The sequence below is a fragment of the Dendrobates tinctorius genome, unplaced genomic scaffold, assembly GCF_039654945.1.
Source record: "Dendrobates tinctorius isolate UK_male_01 unplaced genomic scaffold, ASM3965494v1 ptg000098l, whole genome shotgun sequence".
In the NCBI taxonomy this organism is placed as follows: Eukaryota; Metazoa; Chordata; class Amphibia; order Anura; family Dendrobatidae; genus Dendrobates; species Dendrobates tinctorius.
The window spans coordinates 18,549,178-18,569,898 of record NW_027361766.1 but is presented as its reverse complement, the minus strand read 5'-3'; the positions used below and the strand labels follow the sequence as shown (position 1 = coordinate 18,569,898).

General features: G+C 46.5%; 1 protein-coding gene across 1 annotated transcript; it reads left to right on the top strand.

Moving 5' to 3' along the window:
• Positions 1-852: 852 nt before the first annotated feature.
• Positions 853-16,462, top strand: PPP1R15B (protein phosphatase 1 regulatory subunit 15B). The gene is made up of 2 exons (XM_073587166.1): positions 853-2,901; positions 14,387-16,462. The coding sequence occupies exons 1-2, from the start codon at positions 1,042-1,044 to the stop codon at positions 14,582-14,584; spliced, it is 2,058 nt and encodes a 685-aa protein (XP_073443267.1). The 5' UTR covers positions 853-1,041; the 3' UTR covers positions 14,585-16,462.
• Positions 16,463-20,721: the final 4,259 nt, after the last annotated feature.

Genomic DNA, 20,721 nt, shown 5'->3' with positions numbered 1-20,721 from the left:
GTACCCATTATAATCTATGGTGCCGTTCACACGTCCGTGTTTTTACATGGACCGTGTGTCTGTGCAAAACACAAGGAGACATCCATTTTTTCCAGCGGCAAAGAAGACATGGGCCAATACAAGTCTATGGCATACAGCACACGGATGGCATCAGTAAAGTCTGTGTTCAACACTGCAAAGTATAGCAGAAGCTTTGTAACTTATTTATCCATACCAGAGAAACACTGATGGTAAAAACGCACTTTTGCACAGACACATGAGAATGTGAGGCTGTGTGCACACGCTGTGGATTCTGCTGCGGTGTACAGTACCATGATTCCCTATGGGAATCAAAAACCGCAATGCAGACGGTGCGGAATTTTCCGCGCGGATTATCTGCGGTTTTCAATCCGCAGAAAGAATTGACATGTCATTTCTTTCTGCGGATTCCGCTGCGGTTTGCCATCTCCTCCATTGTGGAGATGAAAAACCGCAGGGCAAAACCGCAGAGCAATCCGCAGGTAAAACCGCAGGTCTTTTGACCTGCGGTTTCACCTGCGGATTGTACAAAATCCGAGCGGCCAAATCCGCACCCCAATCCGCAGCGTGTCCACGTACCCTGATAGGAGGAGACATGGAGATGAGAATGACAGGGGCTCAGTACACACATATCATGAGGGCGCAGCGGGGTGGGAGGAGGGCAATGACGGCGGGTTTCATACAGCAGGAGCCTGCAACACCGGGGCTACCGCAGGGGAGCGCCCTCTCCCGGTGGCCGGCACTCCCAGCTCTATGGAGCCACCAGCCTCTAGGCGCCAACAGTTTAAACTAGTGAATGAAGTGAACGCTTTGGGCATGCGCATTTACGCTCCCGCCCACGTAGACGTCACAGGGTCACGTACATCCCTGGCCCCGCCTCCTCTCCTTCGCAGCGCTTCCAGCTGTCACACAGACGCCGGTGTCTGAGCTCAGGCCGGTGTGGTCGCCGCCATCGCTACCGGAGAGCCTAATGGCGGCGGTTTTCTGCTCGAGGACGCCCTAGGACTGTACCAGCGAGGCCTGATGTGTGCAGATCGTCACTCCTCGTCCTCCCCGGGGCTCCGGGCCCTGCTGGGCCGCTTCCTGCACGGCCTGCTGCAGTTCCGGGTGTTCCAGCTGTTCGGGGCGGCATGGTCTTACCTGATGGGACTGTCCGGAGGGTCGTTCTTCTCCTTCCTGCCCTCGGCCTGGGTGGTGCACAGGGCGGTGGGGCCCGATGAGCTGCCCGAGGTGCTGGAGGCCCTGGGGCTGCGGTCAGGGCCATGGGAGGAGCTGGGAGAGTGTCTGGAGGAGCTGGGGCCCTGGAAGGATCTGCTTTCTCCCGCAGATCTGAGCCCATGGAAGGGCTATATGTCCTCCAGCAAGGAGCAGGAATCCTGGGACATGACCTTACAGGACCTTGGCACCTGGCGCAGCAAGATGCAGACCCTATGGGAGCCGGGGCTGGGCCCCTGGAAGGATCTGGTGGACTCTGACCAAGAAGTGGACGATAAGTCCGCTGCCAACACCAAGTATGTTAGCCATAGGATGAAGGCTGAGGATGGACCGTGTGATGGAGACCAGGAGAAGAGTGCTGCCCAGCTCCATTCGGCTCCTCTTGGGATGGTGTCTTGCATCTTTAACCCCGCATCGGGTGGAGTATTCACTTGGCTAGATCTAGGTAATGAGCCCGGTCTCCACAACAAAGATGTTCCCGATGAAGCATCCACAGCAGAAATTGAACATATCCGTAACAAGAGGCTGTGGTTCCTGCAGCAGAACCAGAGCCAGGATGTCCCCACCACTGAACTCAAGGACCCTGCTCAGAATCTGGGAACTGGTCCCGATGACCCTGTCCTTCCTGTAAAGTCAGAGTTGCCGATAACTGACTGGCACGATGGCCACCATGAAGACTTATCTTCAGATGTGGACCAAAGCAGTGTCATGGAGCTTCCAGGTTCTGACCTGGATTCCAAGCTTTGTCCTCCTCTTTCCCTGTTGATTCAAAAACCTCATACTTCAGGCAACACCCAGAGTAAATATCCACCCAGTCCAGACCCGGACCAAGGGTATCACAGTCTGGAGGATTGGCAGTGCTTGAATATTAAACAAAACCTCCAGTTCTTGGGTATCTCACCACCCATTACCTGTAAATCTGTGACTGGTGACGATGGTGTTAATTGTCCTACAGAAACTTTATGTCCTGATATAACAGATGATATGGACTCTGATCAGGAGGAGGAAATCCATGCCCCTGCCATTCCTATTTGCGCAAATAAGCACATTGGCTATATATTGGGTACAGTTGTGAGCGATGAGGAATACCCCAGTTCCTCGTGTGAAGATGATGATGATGATGATTGGGATGAGGAGGATGATGATGGCTTTGACAGTGAAGGATCACTTTCTCCCACAGAGGCTGATGCTCCTGCCACTGAGGAAGTTGTGTTGTGGAACTCTTTCTGTAGTGTGGATCCTTACAATCCGCAGAACTTTACTGCCAGTTTACACACTGGTCCCATTGCTGAGGTGGAGTCCCACCTTGACGACCGAGCAGCTGTAATTTCTGAAGATGAAGAATCGTGGTGCGACAGCGATGCAGTGTCAGACAGTGACAGCGAGGATGAATTTTGTATCAATGAGCAGGAGAACTTAAAACTCTGGAATGGGTTCCTCAAATCTGAAGATCCCTACAACCCCTTATGTTTTAAAGCCTCAGTTCACACAGCTGAGCATAAAAGACAGAGCAGTGACGCTGCCACCAAACATTTAGAACTTGTTTGTACGAGTCCCTCAAGTAGTGAATTGACTGTGCCCACTCACCCCAGTGATGCTCCGCTCTTACGGTTGAGAGAGAAGCACAGTATTCCCATGGAGGAAAGTGCCAATGTTGGTCCTAAAAAGGTATATTCCACATAGTTGCCAACCATTTTGCTTTTATATTTTACTTTAGCTATGCATTATTAATACTATTATCCTGTGCTTGTACACATATTAGGGCCACCCAGCAGTGACAGTGTTCAGGATGGTCCCAGTGACTTGTTATCGTTTCTCCTGCCTTATTTGGCTTATTATCTAAATATATCTGAAGGACAGTGTCTAGACTGATCGTAAGTTGGCAGCTGGTTCTTAGAACTTGATAGAAGTGGACTGGAATGTTGGTTATGTTTATATTGGTCCTTCTTGTTCCCTTAGCAGCTTTTGATTTTTGTTGAGGGCCATAGCCTGATGGCACCATTTTGTGTTTTTCTTATGTGGGTACTGTAATTGATGAAAAGATTATTGTGGTTTCATTGGGCATGGGGCCTATTAAATGGCCATATGTATGTATATATATTTTAGATGGGTTCAGGTTCTCCTTGGAGATCAAGCTGGTGTATGGAGAAGTAGGCTAAGTGCTCGTAGCATCTTAACCTACTATTCAGTATGTATGCTCAATGGTGTTTAGTCTGGATTGATGCCGAGGCATCTACCAACATAAGGACCCCGTTACAAAATGCCGACGCATCTGCCAACATATGGACCTATATTTTTTGAGGTGGCAATGATAACCTTATGCGCTTTGCTACACATTTTAGTGAATTGTATGGAAATGCCTGGCAGTCGGAGGCCCAAGATGCTCACTTTTGGTCGGTGTCTCTCGCTCTCTCGCTCTCTTTTCCATTATATTTCCTCATTTTCAGGATCCGTCTAAAAACGGATCCTGTGACATCCGTTTGCATCAGTTCACCACGGATCCGCTTATCTGACTTTTTGGCGGATTGGAACTGATGCTAAAAAACTGAAGTGTGAAAGAGGCCTGAACCACATGCCTTGCCGCAGACAGCTGTATTTAGGATTTCATTTAATCGGTATTAAAGGGAACCTGTCAGCAGGATTGTGCCCAATAACACACAGTTTTTCAGGTGTTGTGCCGTTATACTGATTAAGATACCTTGATTGGTTGTGATTTAATCTTCATTTTCAGTTTTGAGTTAATGATATGCTCGTGCTTCGGGGTGGACTGTGGGGGGGGTCTTCATGTGCGCTGCAGTGTAATTGTCATGTAAAATATGCATATAATTCAGTTGGTGCTATTAATAAATTAATTTAAAAAAATAAAAATCCTCCTGCAAGTTGGCACCAGTGCAGTAGCAGCTGTCTGCGATCGCCAATAGATGCTACTGCTCAGGCGCCAGCAACGCCATCTTGCTAGAGGAATAGGGAAATAAAAATTGTCTTCACTAAGATGGTGTCGGCCACTCCTGCGCAGTAGCATTTATCGGTGATCTGATGGTGCCACCGGCGTCTGCGCAGTAGAATCTATCTTGGGGGAGACTTTTCTTTTTCATGATGACTATATAGCACCTGTTAACTGAATCATATGCACATTTGGTTCATGCTGCAGCCAAAGGGGTGTGTTTATTATATAAAAAAAGTTTTTTTCCAATGTATAGAATATGTAAACTAGGGAGGGGGGGCAGGTTAGTGAGGGATCAGTGTCCTGTCAGCAGTCTTCAGTATGAATACCTACGTAGAGCACCGCATGAAGGCCCCGCCCCGAAGCACAGGCATATCATTAACTCAAAACTGAAAATAAAGATTAAACAACAACCACAAGAAGAATTTCATCCCACCCAAAAAGGTATCATTTTACTCAGTATAATGGTGCTGACCTGACACTGTAGGTTACTCAGCACAATCCTGCTGACAGGTTCCCTTTAAGAAGCCCAAAGGCACTGTGTGCAGGCTTGTCTGATTTTGTTGACTTTGGAGGAGAGAACGTTTGGCTACTTGTCATTGGGAAACATTTGAAGTTATGCTTAGCAATAGGATAGACTTCTACAAATGACATACAGTAATTAGGCCTTGCATAACTTATGACATGGAACATTGTTTTAGCTACATGTGAGTAATACAAAGTCTATTAAATAGTTTTTGGTCTTGTTGCTCTTGGGAAACGATTAATTTTTACTATTTGAGTCACTGGTTGCTTTGTATTTCTGTGTGGAAACTTTACACTGATAACGTGTCCTTCATTAGTGGAGCTGAAGGCCATGGGATCTGACCACTTGCTTTAAGATCTGGCCTGCTTTCCTTTAGGTGGACGTTTTGCACCTGGTTGAGTAACTTACGTGTATTTTCACCTTTGGCCGTTATGTTCAGGTTCTTCATGAAAATTGCATTGTGTCTTTTAGGATTTATAACTTCCTTATTAGCAGAGACTTGCCAGAAATCATCTATAAGTGGTTCTTTTAGACTTTTTCTTATAAAATGAATATATAATTTTTTTTGTTTACCTTTTTAATATAGGTAACCCATCATTGGGTTCATGCTGCCGAACTCTTTGCCTGAATCAGAACCTGGCTTGTGGAATTGCGGCCAGGTGTGGCTTTCTCGAAGGCCTCTTTCACACATCAGTATTTTTGATCAGTATTTCATCAGTATTTGACAAAACCAAGAATGTCTCCAAAATAAGGAACAGGAGTCAGTCTTTCAATTATATTTTTTTCTCGGTAAGTTCCATTCCTGGCTTTGGCATACAAACACTGATGCAAAATACTGACCAAATACTGACGTGTGAATGAGCCTTAAAATGTGGTGTTTTAGAGACAACCATTGGAAGAGCTGACTGGAGACCATAGGGGGAAGGCCTGACTAGTTCAGCATGGCCGCCCCCTACAGGTGATTGATCGGACACTCCCTAAGTAAACACATGGGATTTACCTGTCAATTGCCTGGAGTGAGGTAGGAAGAAGCTGACCAGGGGCTGCTCTGGACAAGTTGCGTCTGTCCCTATGGTCTCCAGCAGAATCTTCAAACAGCATGAATCTCATGAATGTGTTTTATGCTGAAATACAATTGATTTTATAGGCCCAAAGCCTGAGGCTGTACTATTGACATTACGATGCCAACATTTCCTATGTGTGCTTTGTGGTGTCATGACCACTTATTTGTGTACACATAATCCTACTATAAGGGAATGGAACCATGGTCAAGAAACGCTGTAGATTGGACCCTGTGTACAGCTGCAGCGTCCAGATGTTACAGCATAGTGGAGGGGATTTTATGAAATCCCATCTCCACTATGCGTTCAAACACGCAGGTGGCAGACCTGCATATATGTACATGCGGCGCGTCTTTATAGACTGCAGCATGTCTATTTATCTTGCAGAGATGCTCCGTCTCTGCAAGATAAATTACACAGTCGGTGCGGATGCAGTGATTCCCCATGGTTCAATGAACACATGCGGAATCACCGTGCATACAAAAGCCAAGCAGTGCTTTGGCGGAGCTGCGTCCAAAGCGCTGCTATTACGGACCGTGGAGACATACCCTTAGGCTTTGTGCCCACGTAGCGATTTTTAAGCGTTTTTGCCGTGATTTTCAGTGCGAAAACGTTTAAAAATCGTGTACAGAACGCCCCCCATGCATTCCTATGGCATTCCGCACATGCTGTGCTAATGCTGCGCTTTTTTCCGCGGCGGAATCGCATCGCGGAAAAAATCGCAGCATGACCATTCTTTTGTGCGGAATCGCAAAGAGTTGCCGCGATTCCGCACCCATAGGAATGCATGAGAATCGCTTACTTCCCGCATGTGGCTATGTCCACCATGTGGGAAGTTAAGCGTCTCATGTGCGGTTGGTTCCCACGGTGTGGAGGAGAGGAGACTGTCCTCCAGGCCCTGGGTACCATACCTCTATATAAAAAAAAAAAAAAAAAAAAAAAGATTAAAAAATCGGGGTATATTTACCTTCCGGCGTCCCGCGCTGCATTCCCGGCCTCAGCGTTCCCAGTAATGCCTTGCGGCAATGTCCTGTGATTTCGTAGTCTCGTGTGACTCTAGCGGTCTTGCGAGATCGCTATAGCAACGCGAGACCAACGTTATCACAGGTCGCGCAAGGCATTACTGGGAACGCTGAGGCCGGGAATGCAGCGCGGGACGCCGGAAGGTAAATATACCCCGATTTTTTTTTTTTTATTTTTTTTTATTTTTTTTTTTGCGTTTTAACATTAATCAATAGTAAAAAGCTGCTCACACTTGTCAAACACTGTTTGATGAGTGTGACCAACCTGTCAATCACTTTCCAAGCGATGCTTCAAATCGCTTGGAAAGTGCTTGAATATCGCACGTGAAAATTGCGGCAAAATCGCGATCATAATCGCGGTGAAATCGCGCAGAAAAAAACGCGCGATTTCTGGGAAGGAGTCCGGTTTTTAGTGTCCGGAATAAAACGCTACGTGGGCACATAGCCTTAAAGTAGATATGTCTGTGTCTAATTATATAAATCCACAGAGAACCTCCATTATAGCCCTGTACATGACAGAAATCCTATGGAGATATGCCATTAGAATGCCTGTCTCCTTTTTAAGACTATATTTTATGAAAGTAGTGGTCAGATTTCCACATGTTGGTCCATGTGCACACGTTCAGTATTTAGTAATTTTTTTTACCTCAGCATTTGTAAGACAAAACCCGGAGTAGGTGATAAATACAGAAGTGGTGACGTGTTTCTATTACAAATTTTTACCCTGATTGTTCCACTCCTGGTTTTGGTTTACAAATGCTGAGGTAAAAAACTGACCAAATATTCAATGTGTGCAAGTGGCCTTACTTTCCTGGTGATAATTAAAAAAAAAAAAAAAAAAAGTTTGACCACGGTCAGTTTTGGCAGCCTTCAGTCCACAAAGCAGTTGTTGTGAAACTACCACTCCCAACACACTTGGACTACTGCCTCAAAGAAATGTAAGTTGTAGTTTCACAACCGCTGGTTGTTGGTTCCTGAGCTTGGCTTTTAGGCCGGGATCACACATTGCTATGAGGCCGCACAGTCCCCTCCCGAGTGCCGGGTATTAAGATGCGAGACTCATTCGAGTTTCTGGCATGTGTCATCCTGGCCTTAGGCCAAGTTCCTGAGTGGTAACTGCTGATGGGGTGCAAGTTCTTTTGCACTTGGTGTGATAATAGACAATTGGCTACCATATGTCAGGTCAGAAGGACCAAGGGGAATTTTATCATTTTTATCCTCATTATCTTTTTAACTATTTTATCCAGGTGATGCCTAATTTGCTGAAAAGCAAAATTTCACTGTCGAGTGGTGCAGCTGACGAAAGTGTGACCGTATTGTAGGTGTTCCAGTACGTGCTGCATAGTGTCGGCCTCACAGAGAGGGCTTTGTTTCCAGGCGCCTGATGGTCATTACACTAATGTGTAATACAATAATCAAACCGGCTGGTGTTAGGATTACATTGTTGCCTCTTCTGGGTAATGTCTGACCTTATAATTGTGGTTTACCTTCAAACTAATGTTGTAAATGACTATTATGCCATTGTGTGGATTAGTGATGCGCGAACGCACTCAGATAAGGTGCTATCAGGGAATGCTTGGGTGCTGAGTGACTTCGGCTTGCTTTAAAAATGTTAGTGTCCCCACAAACAGGCAAAATATTGAGGCTGTCGAATAACCCCGAGACATGCAGCCGTTGGGAGTCAAACATATTTTTCAAGAACACTGATGACACTCGGTTAGCACACAAGCGTGCTCGGATAGTACCTTATACGAGCACGCTCACTCGTCACTAGTGTAGAATCTACTCCTGTACTGTGCAGACCCCTCATGTAGGACCTTACTGGAAGGACTGTGGAGTCGGTAAGCCAAACCACCGAACCTCAATTTCTCCAACTCCCCAGCCCTTCCTCACTACTAAGCATGTACATAAAGTGCAGCACGTCTCCACTAGGAACAGACGTTTATAGGACACTTCCTAACATTCCCATATTATGAGAACATTTACAACACATCCTGCATTTTAGGAGTCAGTCGGTACATTTTATACAACTCCACCCAAATGAACACCGAATACACGGCCCTTCTTGCTGGTCCGTATTGCAGAGGAATTTTCACCTACCGTCGTAGGTCTTGTATTAAAAAATGGTCATTGTTGCCCATAGCATCCAATTGTAGCACAGCTGTGGTTAGTTTCTACGGACAACAGAGTTCTTTACAGCAGCGTTGATGGATAAGGGCTGTATTGATTTGTAGGGCATTGCACTCTAAGGTCAGTAGGATAGTACAGTTTAAAGGGTTGGTCGCTTCTTGGCCAGTATTGGTATTATAACAGAATATGCCATAAATGTCTAATAGGTGTGGATCTCACATCTGGGACAATCATTCATCTCAAGAACAGGGGTCTTTAATCCATGTCTCGCCGCCACTGTGAAAGGATAGTTCTTTCGTCACTTCTGCTAATATGAATGGGATCCTTTTATTCTTAGGGTGCAGTCAGACGGCCATATAACGCGAACAACGATCACATCACAATGCTCCTGACCTTAGCGTGACAGCATGAACTTCTATGTGACTGCCATGCTCAGGTCAGGAGAATTGCCGGTCAGTCCATGCACTGCTATGCGGTCGTCATCCATGTTATACGGCTGTCTGACTGCGCCCTTAGGTTATGTTCACATGTTGTGTTTTTGCTGCATTATTTTTCTCGGTAGGAAAAACCTGTTCTTTTGGCAGTAAAGAAACAGTTTACAATTAGCATGTTTTGCTGCGTTTCTAACCGGTACATTTGTCGATTGTGCATGCGGATAAAGTTTTAAAAGTGCAGCTTCCTGAGTTTTCTGCACCAAAAACACTGAAAAACCTTGCTAATTGCTTGAAATTCCAAGGCTGTAGCCCATCAATTTCAGCATCTTTCCACTGGTTTTCGCCTGTTCTAATGATTGAGAAAAAAAAATGGAGCAAAAAAGACACTTGTCTCTTGGCAAGGGAAAGCAAAAAAGTTTTTGATGCAGAAATGACTGCAACAAATAATGTGTCTACAATACCCTAAGTGATAGACTGTTTGCCAGTGGCTCTCTCCTAAAGACCACAGGAGCACCCCTGTGTATGGGAGGACGGGCAAGATAGCTGCCAGCCGAATAATCAGCCAAGTCATCGTTTGGCCAGCAGCAGTCTACCTTGTGTCGGGACGCTAGGTTCCATATCGGGCTGCTCCTATTCTTGTCAGTTGCTATATTTCCTTGTTTGCCCGCTGCAGGTGTGATGTAGCTCTTTGTATCTTTGAGTCTACTCAGGTCTCTTCATCAGGCTAGACAATAGGCAATGTATTACCATCTTTTCAGTTAGCCATTAAAAGGTATCAACTACTGAGGACTCTCAATCCTGAATATTTTTCTATCTACTGGCTAACACGGTACAAAGATATACATCTTTCCTGTATCTTTGAGTCATGACTTTGCATCCCTGGTAATGGTTTCCCAAGAGATAGGCGCAGACTGATGCAAAGGACTGAAACTTAAAACCCGCGTCGGGGTAAGGCTGATGTAACTGTAGGACAGACCTGATATTCCGCAGGGAGACAACTTGTAGCATAATGGGCGCATACGCAATCAAGAAAAAAAATAAAATCACACATTTAGATTAATCGGAAATACTACACCAAAGCCAAACCTTATGGGATGTGGAAGATAGGCTTTTGTTTAAAGAAGTGCTCCTCTGTGGGTTTTCTCCATTACGAACACCCAGACGCTAATTTTATGATTCCTGCTAATTAAGACTGTATGCATGAGTGTAATTTTTATTTTTTTTTTGTTTTAGGCTTAGTACCGGCCAAGAAATAATTTAAAATATTTCAGTCATAGCAGGGTTAAATTGAGTTAAAATTGAAGTATTAGTCAGCATTTGTTTGCTTCTCAGAGATACAAGTCATCTGTGGGTTTGGGTGACTCTGCACTTATACACCCACCAGCTGATAAGGTTTCTTCTGCTTCGTCATAACCTTGTGGATAAGAATACAACTGGATCTCCAATATAAAGACTAGTGTAGAAAGCGGGGATTATTGCAATCAATAGGATTTTATTTTCTGGTCTTTAGAAGAGCAGTATTGAGTTATGGGCAACTTTTTCACTTTGGTGTGCATGAATGCTGTTAATCTAGGTATAGGGGTCTCAACATATGTTTTTGCCTTAAAATGGTTTTCTGATCTGAGTGAAAGCATAGGGAAATATAATGTGTGAATATTTAATACACTTTTACCTCTTGGATCTCAAATATGATAAAGGGGGAAACCTGATGTAATGCTGTATCCCTTTTCCTAATTTTCAGACATGTACAGCACAGCTTTGTTAATGCAATACTGTTCATATTAAAAATTATCTATCTTATTCTTTGATTTTGAAGGTCCGATCATAATAGACTGGCTGTCAGTGATGAGCGAATGCGCTCGGATAAGGTGTTATCTGAGCATGCTCTGATGCTAAGGCCGGTTTCACACTTGCGTTTAGGGCCGCAGTGTCGGCCTGCGCACAGCCACCGCTAAGCCCCGCCCCTGCCGTGCCTCCGCCGGTAGCTCCGCCTCCGGGCGCATGACGCTGCATGCGTCATGCGTCCCCTATCTTTATCACTGAGGACACAGGCCATGCGCAGTATGCGTTTGGCGGCGCCTGCGTCCTTTTGACGGTGCGCTGAGCGCAACCAAATTGCAACAGGTTGTGTTTGGTGCTGGTTGGCGCACCGTCAAAAGGACGCAGGCGCCGCCAAAACGCATACTGCGCATGGCCTGTGTCCTCAGTGATAAAGATAGGGGACGCATGCAGCGTCATGCGCCCGGAGGCGGAGCTACCGGTGGAGGTGCGGCAGGGGCGGTGCTTAGCGGTGGCCGTGCACAGCCTGCGTCCTCAGTAATAAAGATAGGGGACGCATGCAGCGTCATGCGCCCGGAGGCGGAGCTACCGGTGGAGGTGCGGCAGGGGCGGTGCTTAGCGGTGGCCGTGCACAGCCTGCGTCCTCAGTAATAAAGATAGGGGACGCATGCAGCGTCATGCGCCCGGAGGCGGAGCTACCGGCGGAGGTGCGGCAGGGGCGGTGCTTAGCGGTGGCCGTGCACAGCCTGCGTCCTCAGTAATGAAGATAGGGGACGCATGAAACGTCATGCGCCTGGAGGCGGAGCTACCGGCGGAGGTGCGGCAGGGGCGGGGCTTAGCGGTGGCCGTGCACAGCCTGCGTCCTCAGTAATAGGGGACGCATGCAGCGTCATGCGCCCGGAGGCGGAGCTACCGGCGGAGGTGCGGCAGGGGCGGGGCTTAGCGGTGGCCGTGCACAGCCTGCGTCCTCAGTAATGAAGATAGGGGACGCGTGAAACGTCATGCGCCCGGAGGCGGAGCTACCGGCGGAGGTGCGGCAGGGGCGGGGCTTAGCGGTGGCCGTGCACAGCCTGCGTCCTCAGTAATGAAGATAGGGGACGCATGAAACGTCATGCGCCTGGAGGCGGAGCTACCGGCGGAGGTGCGGCAGGGGCGGGGCTTAGCGGTGGCCGTGCACAGCCTGCGTCCTCAGTAATAGGGGACGCATGCAGCGTCATGCACCCGGAGGCGGAGCTACCGGCGGAGGTGCGGCAGGGGCGGGGCTTAGCGGTGGCCGTGCACAGCCTGCGTCCTCAGTAATGAAGATAGGGGACGCATGAAACGTCATGCGCCCGGAGGCGGAGCTACCGGCGGAGGTGCGGCAGGGGCGGTGCTTAGCGGTGGCCGTGCACAGCCTGCGTCCTCAGTAATGAAGATAGGGGACGCATGAAACGTCATGCGCCTGGAGGCGGAGCTACCGGCGGAGGTGCGGCAGGGGCGGGGCTTAGCGGTGGCCGTGCACAGCCTGCGTCCTCAGTAATAGGGGACGCATGCAGCGTCATGCGCCCGGAGGCGGAGCTACCGGCGGAGGTGCGGCAGGGGCGGGGCTTAGCGGTGGCCGTGCACAGCCTGCGTCCTCAGTAATGAAGATAGGGGACGCATGAAACGTCATGCGCCCGGAGGCGGAGCTACCGGCGGAGGTGCGGCAGGGGCGGGGCTTAGCGGTGGCCGTGCACAGCCTGCGTCCTCAGTAATGAAGATAGGGGACGCATGAAACGTCATGCGCCTGGAGGCGGAGCTACCGGCGGAGGTGCGGCAGGGGCGGGGCTTAGCGGTGGCCGTGCACAGCCTGCGTCCTCAGTAATAGGGGACGCATGCAGCGTCATGCGCCCGGAGGCGGAGCTACCGGCGGAGGTGCGGCAGGGGCGGGGCTTAGCGGTGGCCGTGCACAGCCTGCGTCCTCAGTAATGAAGATAGGGGACGCATGAAACGTCATGCGCCCGGAGGCGGAGCTACCGGCGGAGGTGCGGCAGGGGCGGTGCTTAGCGGTGGCCGTGCACAGCCTGCGTCCTCAGTAATGAAGATAGGGGACGCATGAAACGTCATGCGCCTGGAGGCGGAGCTACCGGCGGAGGTGCGGCAGGGGCGGGGCTTAGCGGTGGCCGTGCACAGCCTGCGTCCTCAGTAATAGGGGACGCATGCAGCGTCATGCACCCGGAGGCGGAGCTACCGGCGGAGGTGCGGCAGGGGCGGGGCTTAGCGGTGGCCGTGCACAGCCTGCGTCCTCAGTAATGAAGATAGGGGACGCATGAAACGTCATGCGCCCGGAGGCGGAGCTACCGGCGGAGGTGCGGCAGGGGCGGGGCTTAGCGGTGGCCGTGCACAGCCTGCGTCCTCAGTAATAGATAGGGGACGCATGCAGCGTCATGCGCCCGGAGGCGGAGCTATCGGCGGAGGTGCGGCAGGGGTGGGGCTTAGCGGTGGCCGTGCACAGCCTGCGTCCTCAGTAATAAAGATAGGGGACGCATGCAGCGTCATGCACCCGGAGGCGGAGCTACCGGCGGAGGTGCGGCAGGGGCGGTGCTTAGCGGTGGCCGTGCACAGCCTGCGTCCTCAGTAATAGGGGACGCATGCAGCGTCATGCGCCTGGAGGCGGAGCTACCGGCGGAGGTGCGGCAGGGGCGGGGCTTAGCGGTGGCCGTGCACAGCCTGCGTCCTCAGTAATAAAGATAGGGGACGCATGCAGCGTCATGCACCCAGAGGCGGAGCTACCTGGCGCGGCAGGGGGCGGGGCTTAGCGGCAGCTGCACGCAGCCTGACGCTGCGGCCGTAAACGCAAATGTGAAACCAGCCTAAGCAAGTGACTTCGGCGTGCTCGAATAATATGTTTGTCTCTGCACTTGCATTTCTCGTGGCTTTTTGACAGACTCTACACAAGCAGGGATTGCCTAAGAAACAGACAATCCATGTATGTGTTGTGGCTGTCAAACAGCCATGAGACATCTAGGTGTCGAGACTCAAACATATTATTCGAGTAGGCCGGAGACACTCGGTTAGCACCCGAGCATGCTCAGATAGCACCTTATACGAGCGCATTCGCTCATCACTAGTGGCTGTTATGGAGGACCGGACCAAGGCGGAGTGGATCCAATTGTTAATCTCTAATCATGACCCATTATTTGATGTCAACATTTAAAAGGTTTGCTGTGTTTTGTGTTCGTCTTCTATCCATGTTTCTTATAAGATTTTTTTTTTTTTTTTTTTCTTGTTTTCCCCAGGTGACCTTCTGTGACAAAGTCACGGTATACTATGTTTGTAATGAAGAAGAGCGCAAGGGTCACTGGGAGGAGTTTGCCCGAGACCGCTGCCGATTCCTCCGTCGCATACAGGAAACTGAGTCTGTAATTGGACATTGCTTCACCCCTGACCATAGGCAAAAAGTGTGGAACCGAATGCAAGAAATATGGGGCAGCTAGCACCTCCTCACTTTAAAACAATAGACTCTTTGCAGAAGTTTTATCTATCACCGTTACAATTCTATACTCTACCACCTTATCCTCCAGAGAGGGGGACGGTGACCCCCGGGAAACTACCATGATTGCAACCCAAGCCTATGTCACGATGAACTCAATGGTCCATTGCTGCTTCTAATCTCCTATACCATTGCTTTGCTTGAAGCCTCCAGAATGACCTAATGAGGCCGTTGTTTTTATTTCCAGACTTTTTTTTTTTCACGAAGAGCGTACTCCTAGGTTACGGACCAGAATATCCTAAATGATCAGTTTGCTCATTGTATGGATTCTGGAACAAAGAAATTGACTAATTATTTTTCAGATCAGTGCTGCTTTTGATTTTAACATTGGGTGTAGGAATTGAATCCTTATGCTAGTCATGAGTTAATCTGTTTTATCTCTATTTTCGATACTAAGTAACTGTGGGTCAGTATTTAGCCTCCTATTTTTCAGCAGAACTTTGATTTGAACAGTACAGACATTTTTCTGTTTCTCTCTTTGCTTAATGCTTCCTTCACAATAAAGACAGCCTAGTTCCTGTGTTCAGCTCTGAATGCAAAAAGACGACAATGCTTTTGTGTGTTTGCAATGCAAATATCTATAGGAATTGTGGCAGGAAGAAAGCCCCATATGATGAAGATTCCTTAAATTGTGTACTATGCAAAACCTTCCAAACATTGCTGTAAAATGTTTTTTTTTTTTTTTTTTTCTCATAAGCATCATCCTGGTTAGCTCCTCACTTGTATCCCCTTTTTTTATCTTTTTAATTCAGACACATTTTGCTTTTGTTGCATATTTTTTCAAAGGGAGACAAATTTTAATTGTGGTTTTCTATATAACTTGTTCTACAAATTTACTGCAAAACTTTATTTTATTGCTGGCAGCTGTTGGAAATTGCACGTGTGTAATGGCCTAAATTTTATTTAAATGACTGCATGCCCTGTATCCATTAACCCTATACAGTGTGGGCCCGCTTCATCAAGGTGTAGTTGTCATCTTTCTGATGTAAAACACCTTGAACTGGTGCAAAAAAGAAAAAAATTACAACTTTTGGCTTTCTTACCCAAGCTTTGCCAAAACGGGCAAAGCTCGGCTGGGACATGGTGAAGCCTGGCCAGGGAGTTGAAGAAAATGATCTCCATTTTTCCCAATCCCTGTTGGAGGCGCACAGCAGTCATTAGATGCACCTAATTCATTATATGGTAAAAGCCTCTTTAATGAATTGGGTGCATGTTACTCAAACAGTGCCTTCATTAAGATGGGCGTTATGTACCAAATGCCAGTCTTTATGAATTGGGCCCTACATGTTTCAGCGTGCCCTGTCTGATCTGTATGCTGTGCTGGCGTTGGGACCATCAACCACTGATCGTTGCTCTCTCCCACTTCTTGGACGTCCGGAGAAATTCGAGATTAAAACAAAAAAAATCAATTTAAACACTAAAAACCTACCTTTTAGCCAGTAAGTAATTTCCAGATTTCCATACGGAGCTAACAATGTGGTGCTCGTAATGCATCCTGCCCCCCTCTACTCTATGAAAACTATGCCTGAATGTTGTTACACCAGGCATCACGTCATTGCATGAATAGACCTTTTAATTATCATTTTTTTCATTCTGAACGACACCTCGCTATAAAATAATGGAATGTCATGTGTCACCATATACATTAATTCTGTTTTGAGCCATAAACCCATCCCACAAAAAGAACATGTCAAAAAAATTTAATTTTTATTTTTATATTAGCTGTGGTTAATCAAGAGTGACTATTTAATTTAAAAGATTTATTTCTCTGTATAAAAATACATAATCTATTAATTTTAATAAAACATCTGCAAGAGTTTAACTATGTGATCTGTTTACTGTGAATTGTAATTAAATGTACCAGAAAGACATTCTGTATAGAGGAGCGGCTGCTGGAATATTACATCATGGCGGTCTTGAATCCAGCTCGACCCCCCCCCTGAATGCGGCACATCCATTAAATAATATTAATCTTTCATATAGCGCTAACATATTCCGCAGCGCTTTACAGTTTAAAGGTCTGCTGTCCTCCATTAGCCGCCTGCAAAGAAGATATGTATTTGGCCAAGTGGGGTTTTTCCAAGACCAAAACACTGGACTGATCTTCCAAGGTAAAACAAATTAATATAATGACATTTACCATCGTCTTCCCAACAACTGAACACATTGTACATTTTAAAGGGATTGTCCAGTTTATTTTTTTAACCCCTTTCCTACATTGGACGTAATATTCCGTCCATGTGACCTGGGATCTAAGTCACAAGGATGGAATATTGCGTCACACGCGATCAGCGGCGCTCACGGGGGGGGAGCGCAGCTGATTGCGGCCGGGTGTCAGCTGATTATCACAGCTGACACAGGCACTATGTGTCAGGGGAGGTCACGGACCGCCCCCAGCACATGAACCCCCTGGCACACTGCGATCAAACATGATTGCAGTGTACCGGAAGCATAGAGAAGCGTGCAGGGAGGGGGCTCCCTGCGACCCCCCCCCCCCGGAGCGACGCGATGTCCTGCGTCGCTCCGAGAGTCCTCTTCCCTGCAGGCCCCCGGATTCAATATGGCCGCGGGGGCCTTTGGGGTCCTGCAGGGAGGCGTCTTCCTCACTGCCTGCTGAGAGCAGGCAGGAGGAAGCCTGCAGCAGCGCCTGTCAGATTGGCGATCTGACAAGACCGTGATGTCCCCCCTGGGACAAAATAATAAAGTAAAAAAAAAAAAGTGTAAAAATAATTTTTTTTAAAAAATCCCTAATTCTTTTTTTTCTAAATAAAAACAAAAAAAAACCAAAACTACACATTTAGTATCACCGCGTCCGTAACGACCCGTCCTATAAAACTGTCCCACTAGTTAACCCCTTTAGTGAACCCCATTAAAAAAAAACAATGCTTTATCATACCATACCACCGAACAAAAAGTGCAATAGCGAGAGATCAAAAAGATGGATATGAATAATCATGGTACCGCTGAAAACGTCATCTTGTCCTGCAAAAAACGAGCCGCCACACAGCGTCATCAGTGAAAAAATAAAGTTATAGCTCGCAGGATAAAGCGATGCAAAAATAATTATTTTTTATATAAAATTGTTTTCATTGCATAAAAGCGACAAAACGAAAAAGACATAAATGAGGTATCGCTGTAATCGTACTGACCTGAAGAATAAGACCCCTTTATCAATTTACCACACGCGGAATTGTGTAAACGCATCCTCCCCCCCCAGAAGAAATTCATGAGGTGATTATTAAGGGGGACTTCAACTACCCCGACATAGACTGGGAATCTGAAACCTGCGTATCTCAGAAAGGAAACCAATTTCTGTCAGTAACCAAGGATAACTATCTGTCACAACTTGTGCAGGGCCCAACTAGAGGGACAGCCCTTCTGGACTTAATTTTAAGCAACAGGCCAGATAGAATAACAGAAGTACGAGTCGATGGGCACCTATGGAACAGTGACCACAATATAATACAATTCCACTTGTCCTTCAGTAAGGTGCCCTGGAAGGGGGTTACGAAAACGCTGAATTTCAGGAAAGCAAAGTTGGATCATCTTGGAGAGGACCTTCGCCGAATTGATTGGGACAATGTCCTCAAAAATAGGAGCACAGAAAATAAATGGGAAATATTTAAATCAATTTTACACACCCACTGCGACCTAGCCATACCGTACAGAAATAAAAGGGCTAGGAACAGGAGAACACCAATGTGGCTAAATAAGGATGTAAAAAGAACAATAAATAACAAGAACAAGGCATTTAAGAAGCTAAAACAAGAAGGCAATGAAGAAGCATTAAAAAGTTATAGAGAAAAAAATAAAATGTGTAAAAAAACAAATACATTTAGCAAAAGTGGAAACTGAGAGACTCATTGCTAAGGAAAGTAAAACAAACCCCAAACTATTCTTTAATTATATAAACAGTAAAAAGATTAAAATTGATGGTGTCGGCCCTTTAAAGAACAATGAGGGTGAAATCATAGAGAGCGATCTGGGAAAAGCAAATGTTTTAAATACTTTTTTCTCAACAGTGTTCACACAGGAAAAGGATTTGCTAGTGGAAATGCAGAGTGATAATGTAAACTCCCCATTAAGTATTACCTGCCTAACCCAGGAAGAAGTGCAGAACCGCCTTAGTAAAATTAAAATTGACAAATCACCAGGCCCTGATGGCATTCACCCTCGGGTATTAAGGGAGTTAAGTAATGTGATAGCCAGGCCTCTATTCCTTATATTTAAAGACTCTACAGAAACAGGGTCTGTTCCTTTTGATTGGCGGTAAGCAAATGTGGTACCAATGTTCAAAAAGGGGTGTAAAAGGGAACCTGGAAACTATAGGCCGGTAAGCTTAACATCTGTTGTGGGTAAAATTTTTGAAGGGTTTCTAAGGGATATCATTATGGAATATCTCAATGTTAATAAATGTTTAACTCCATATCAACATGGATTTATGAAGGATCGCTCCTGTCATACTAACCTGTTCAACTTCTATGAGGATGTAAGCTCTCAAATGGACCAAGGAGAATCATTGGATGTCATTTATCTCGACTTCTCTAAAGCATTTGACACTGTCCCACATAAAAGATTGGTAAGTAAGATGAGAAAGCTTGGGCTAGTGGAAAATGTGTGTAGATGGGTAGCTGGCTTAGTGATAGAAAACAAAGAGTGGTTATTAATGGTGCATACTCAGATTGGGCCAGGGTTACTAGTTGGGTACCACGGGGTTCTGTATTGGGCCCCCTACTATTTAATATATTAATGATCTAGTGGATGGCTTACACAGTAAAATATCAGAATTTGCAGATGATACAAAACTATGTAAGGTAGTTAACACAAAGGAGGACAGTTTGCAACTACAGACAGATTTGAGTAAATTGGAGAATTGGGCTGAAAAATAGCAAATGAGGTTTAAAACAGATAAGTGTAAGGTTATGCACATGGGAAGGAGAAACAGATGGTACAATTACTTACGAAAGGGGAAACTGCTGGGGAAATCAGACATGGAAAAAGACTTCGGCATCTTAGTCAATAAGAAGCTAAATTGGAGTGCCCAGTGTCAGGCAGCTGCCACCAAAGCAAATACGGTCATGGGATGCATTAGAAGAGGTCTGGGGACACGAGATGAAAACATAATTCTCCCTCTGTACAAATCACTTGTCAGACCACACTTGGCGTGTTGTGTGCAATTTTGGACGCCGGTGCTCAAGAAAGACGTTACTGATCTTGAAAGTGTTCAAAGGCGGGCTACTAAAATGATAAATGGAGTTGGTTCACTACAACAGGGTTCCCCAACTCCAGTCCTCAAGGCCCACCAACAGATCATGCTTTCAGGATTTCCTTTGTATTGCACAGCTGAAGCAATTATCACCTGAGCAATACTAAGGAAATCCTGAAAACATGATCTGTTGGTGGGCCTTGAGGACTGGAGTTGGGGAACCCTGCACTACAATACACAGAAAGGTTATCAAAATTAGGTCTATTTAGTCTAGAAAAGAGAAGACTTAGGGGAGACTTAATATATATGTACAAGTATATCGGAGGGCAATACAGAGATCTCTCCAATGAACTGTTTGTACCAAGGACTGTGACAAGAACAAGGGGGCATTCTCTTCGTTTGGAGGAAAGACTTTCTGCACCAGCATAGAAGAGGGTTCTTCACGGTAAGAGCAGTGAGGCTCTGGAATTCTCTTCCTGAGGAAGTGGTGATGGCCGACTCACTGAATGAATTTAAAAAAAGAATGGATGCTTTTCTTGTGAGTAACAGTATAGAAGGTTACGAATAACAGAATATTATAGGTAGATGGTTGACCCAGCTTAGGGGAAGGAATTTTTTCCCTATGGAGAAAATTGGCTTCTACTCTGTGGGTTTTTTTTTTGCCTTCCCCAGGATCAACAATGCAGAACAGCTGCATTAAAATAGGCTTAACTAGATGGACATAAGGTCTTCCTTCAGCCTTCAAAACTATGTTACTATGAAATGCTGGTTTTTGTTCATTCTGCGTCCCAAAAATCGGAATAAAAAGCGATCAAAAAGTGTCACGTGCCCGAAAATAGTACCAATAAAAACGTCAACTCGTCCGGCAAAAAATA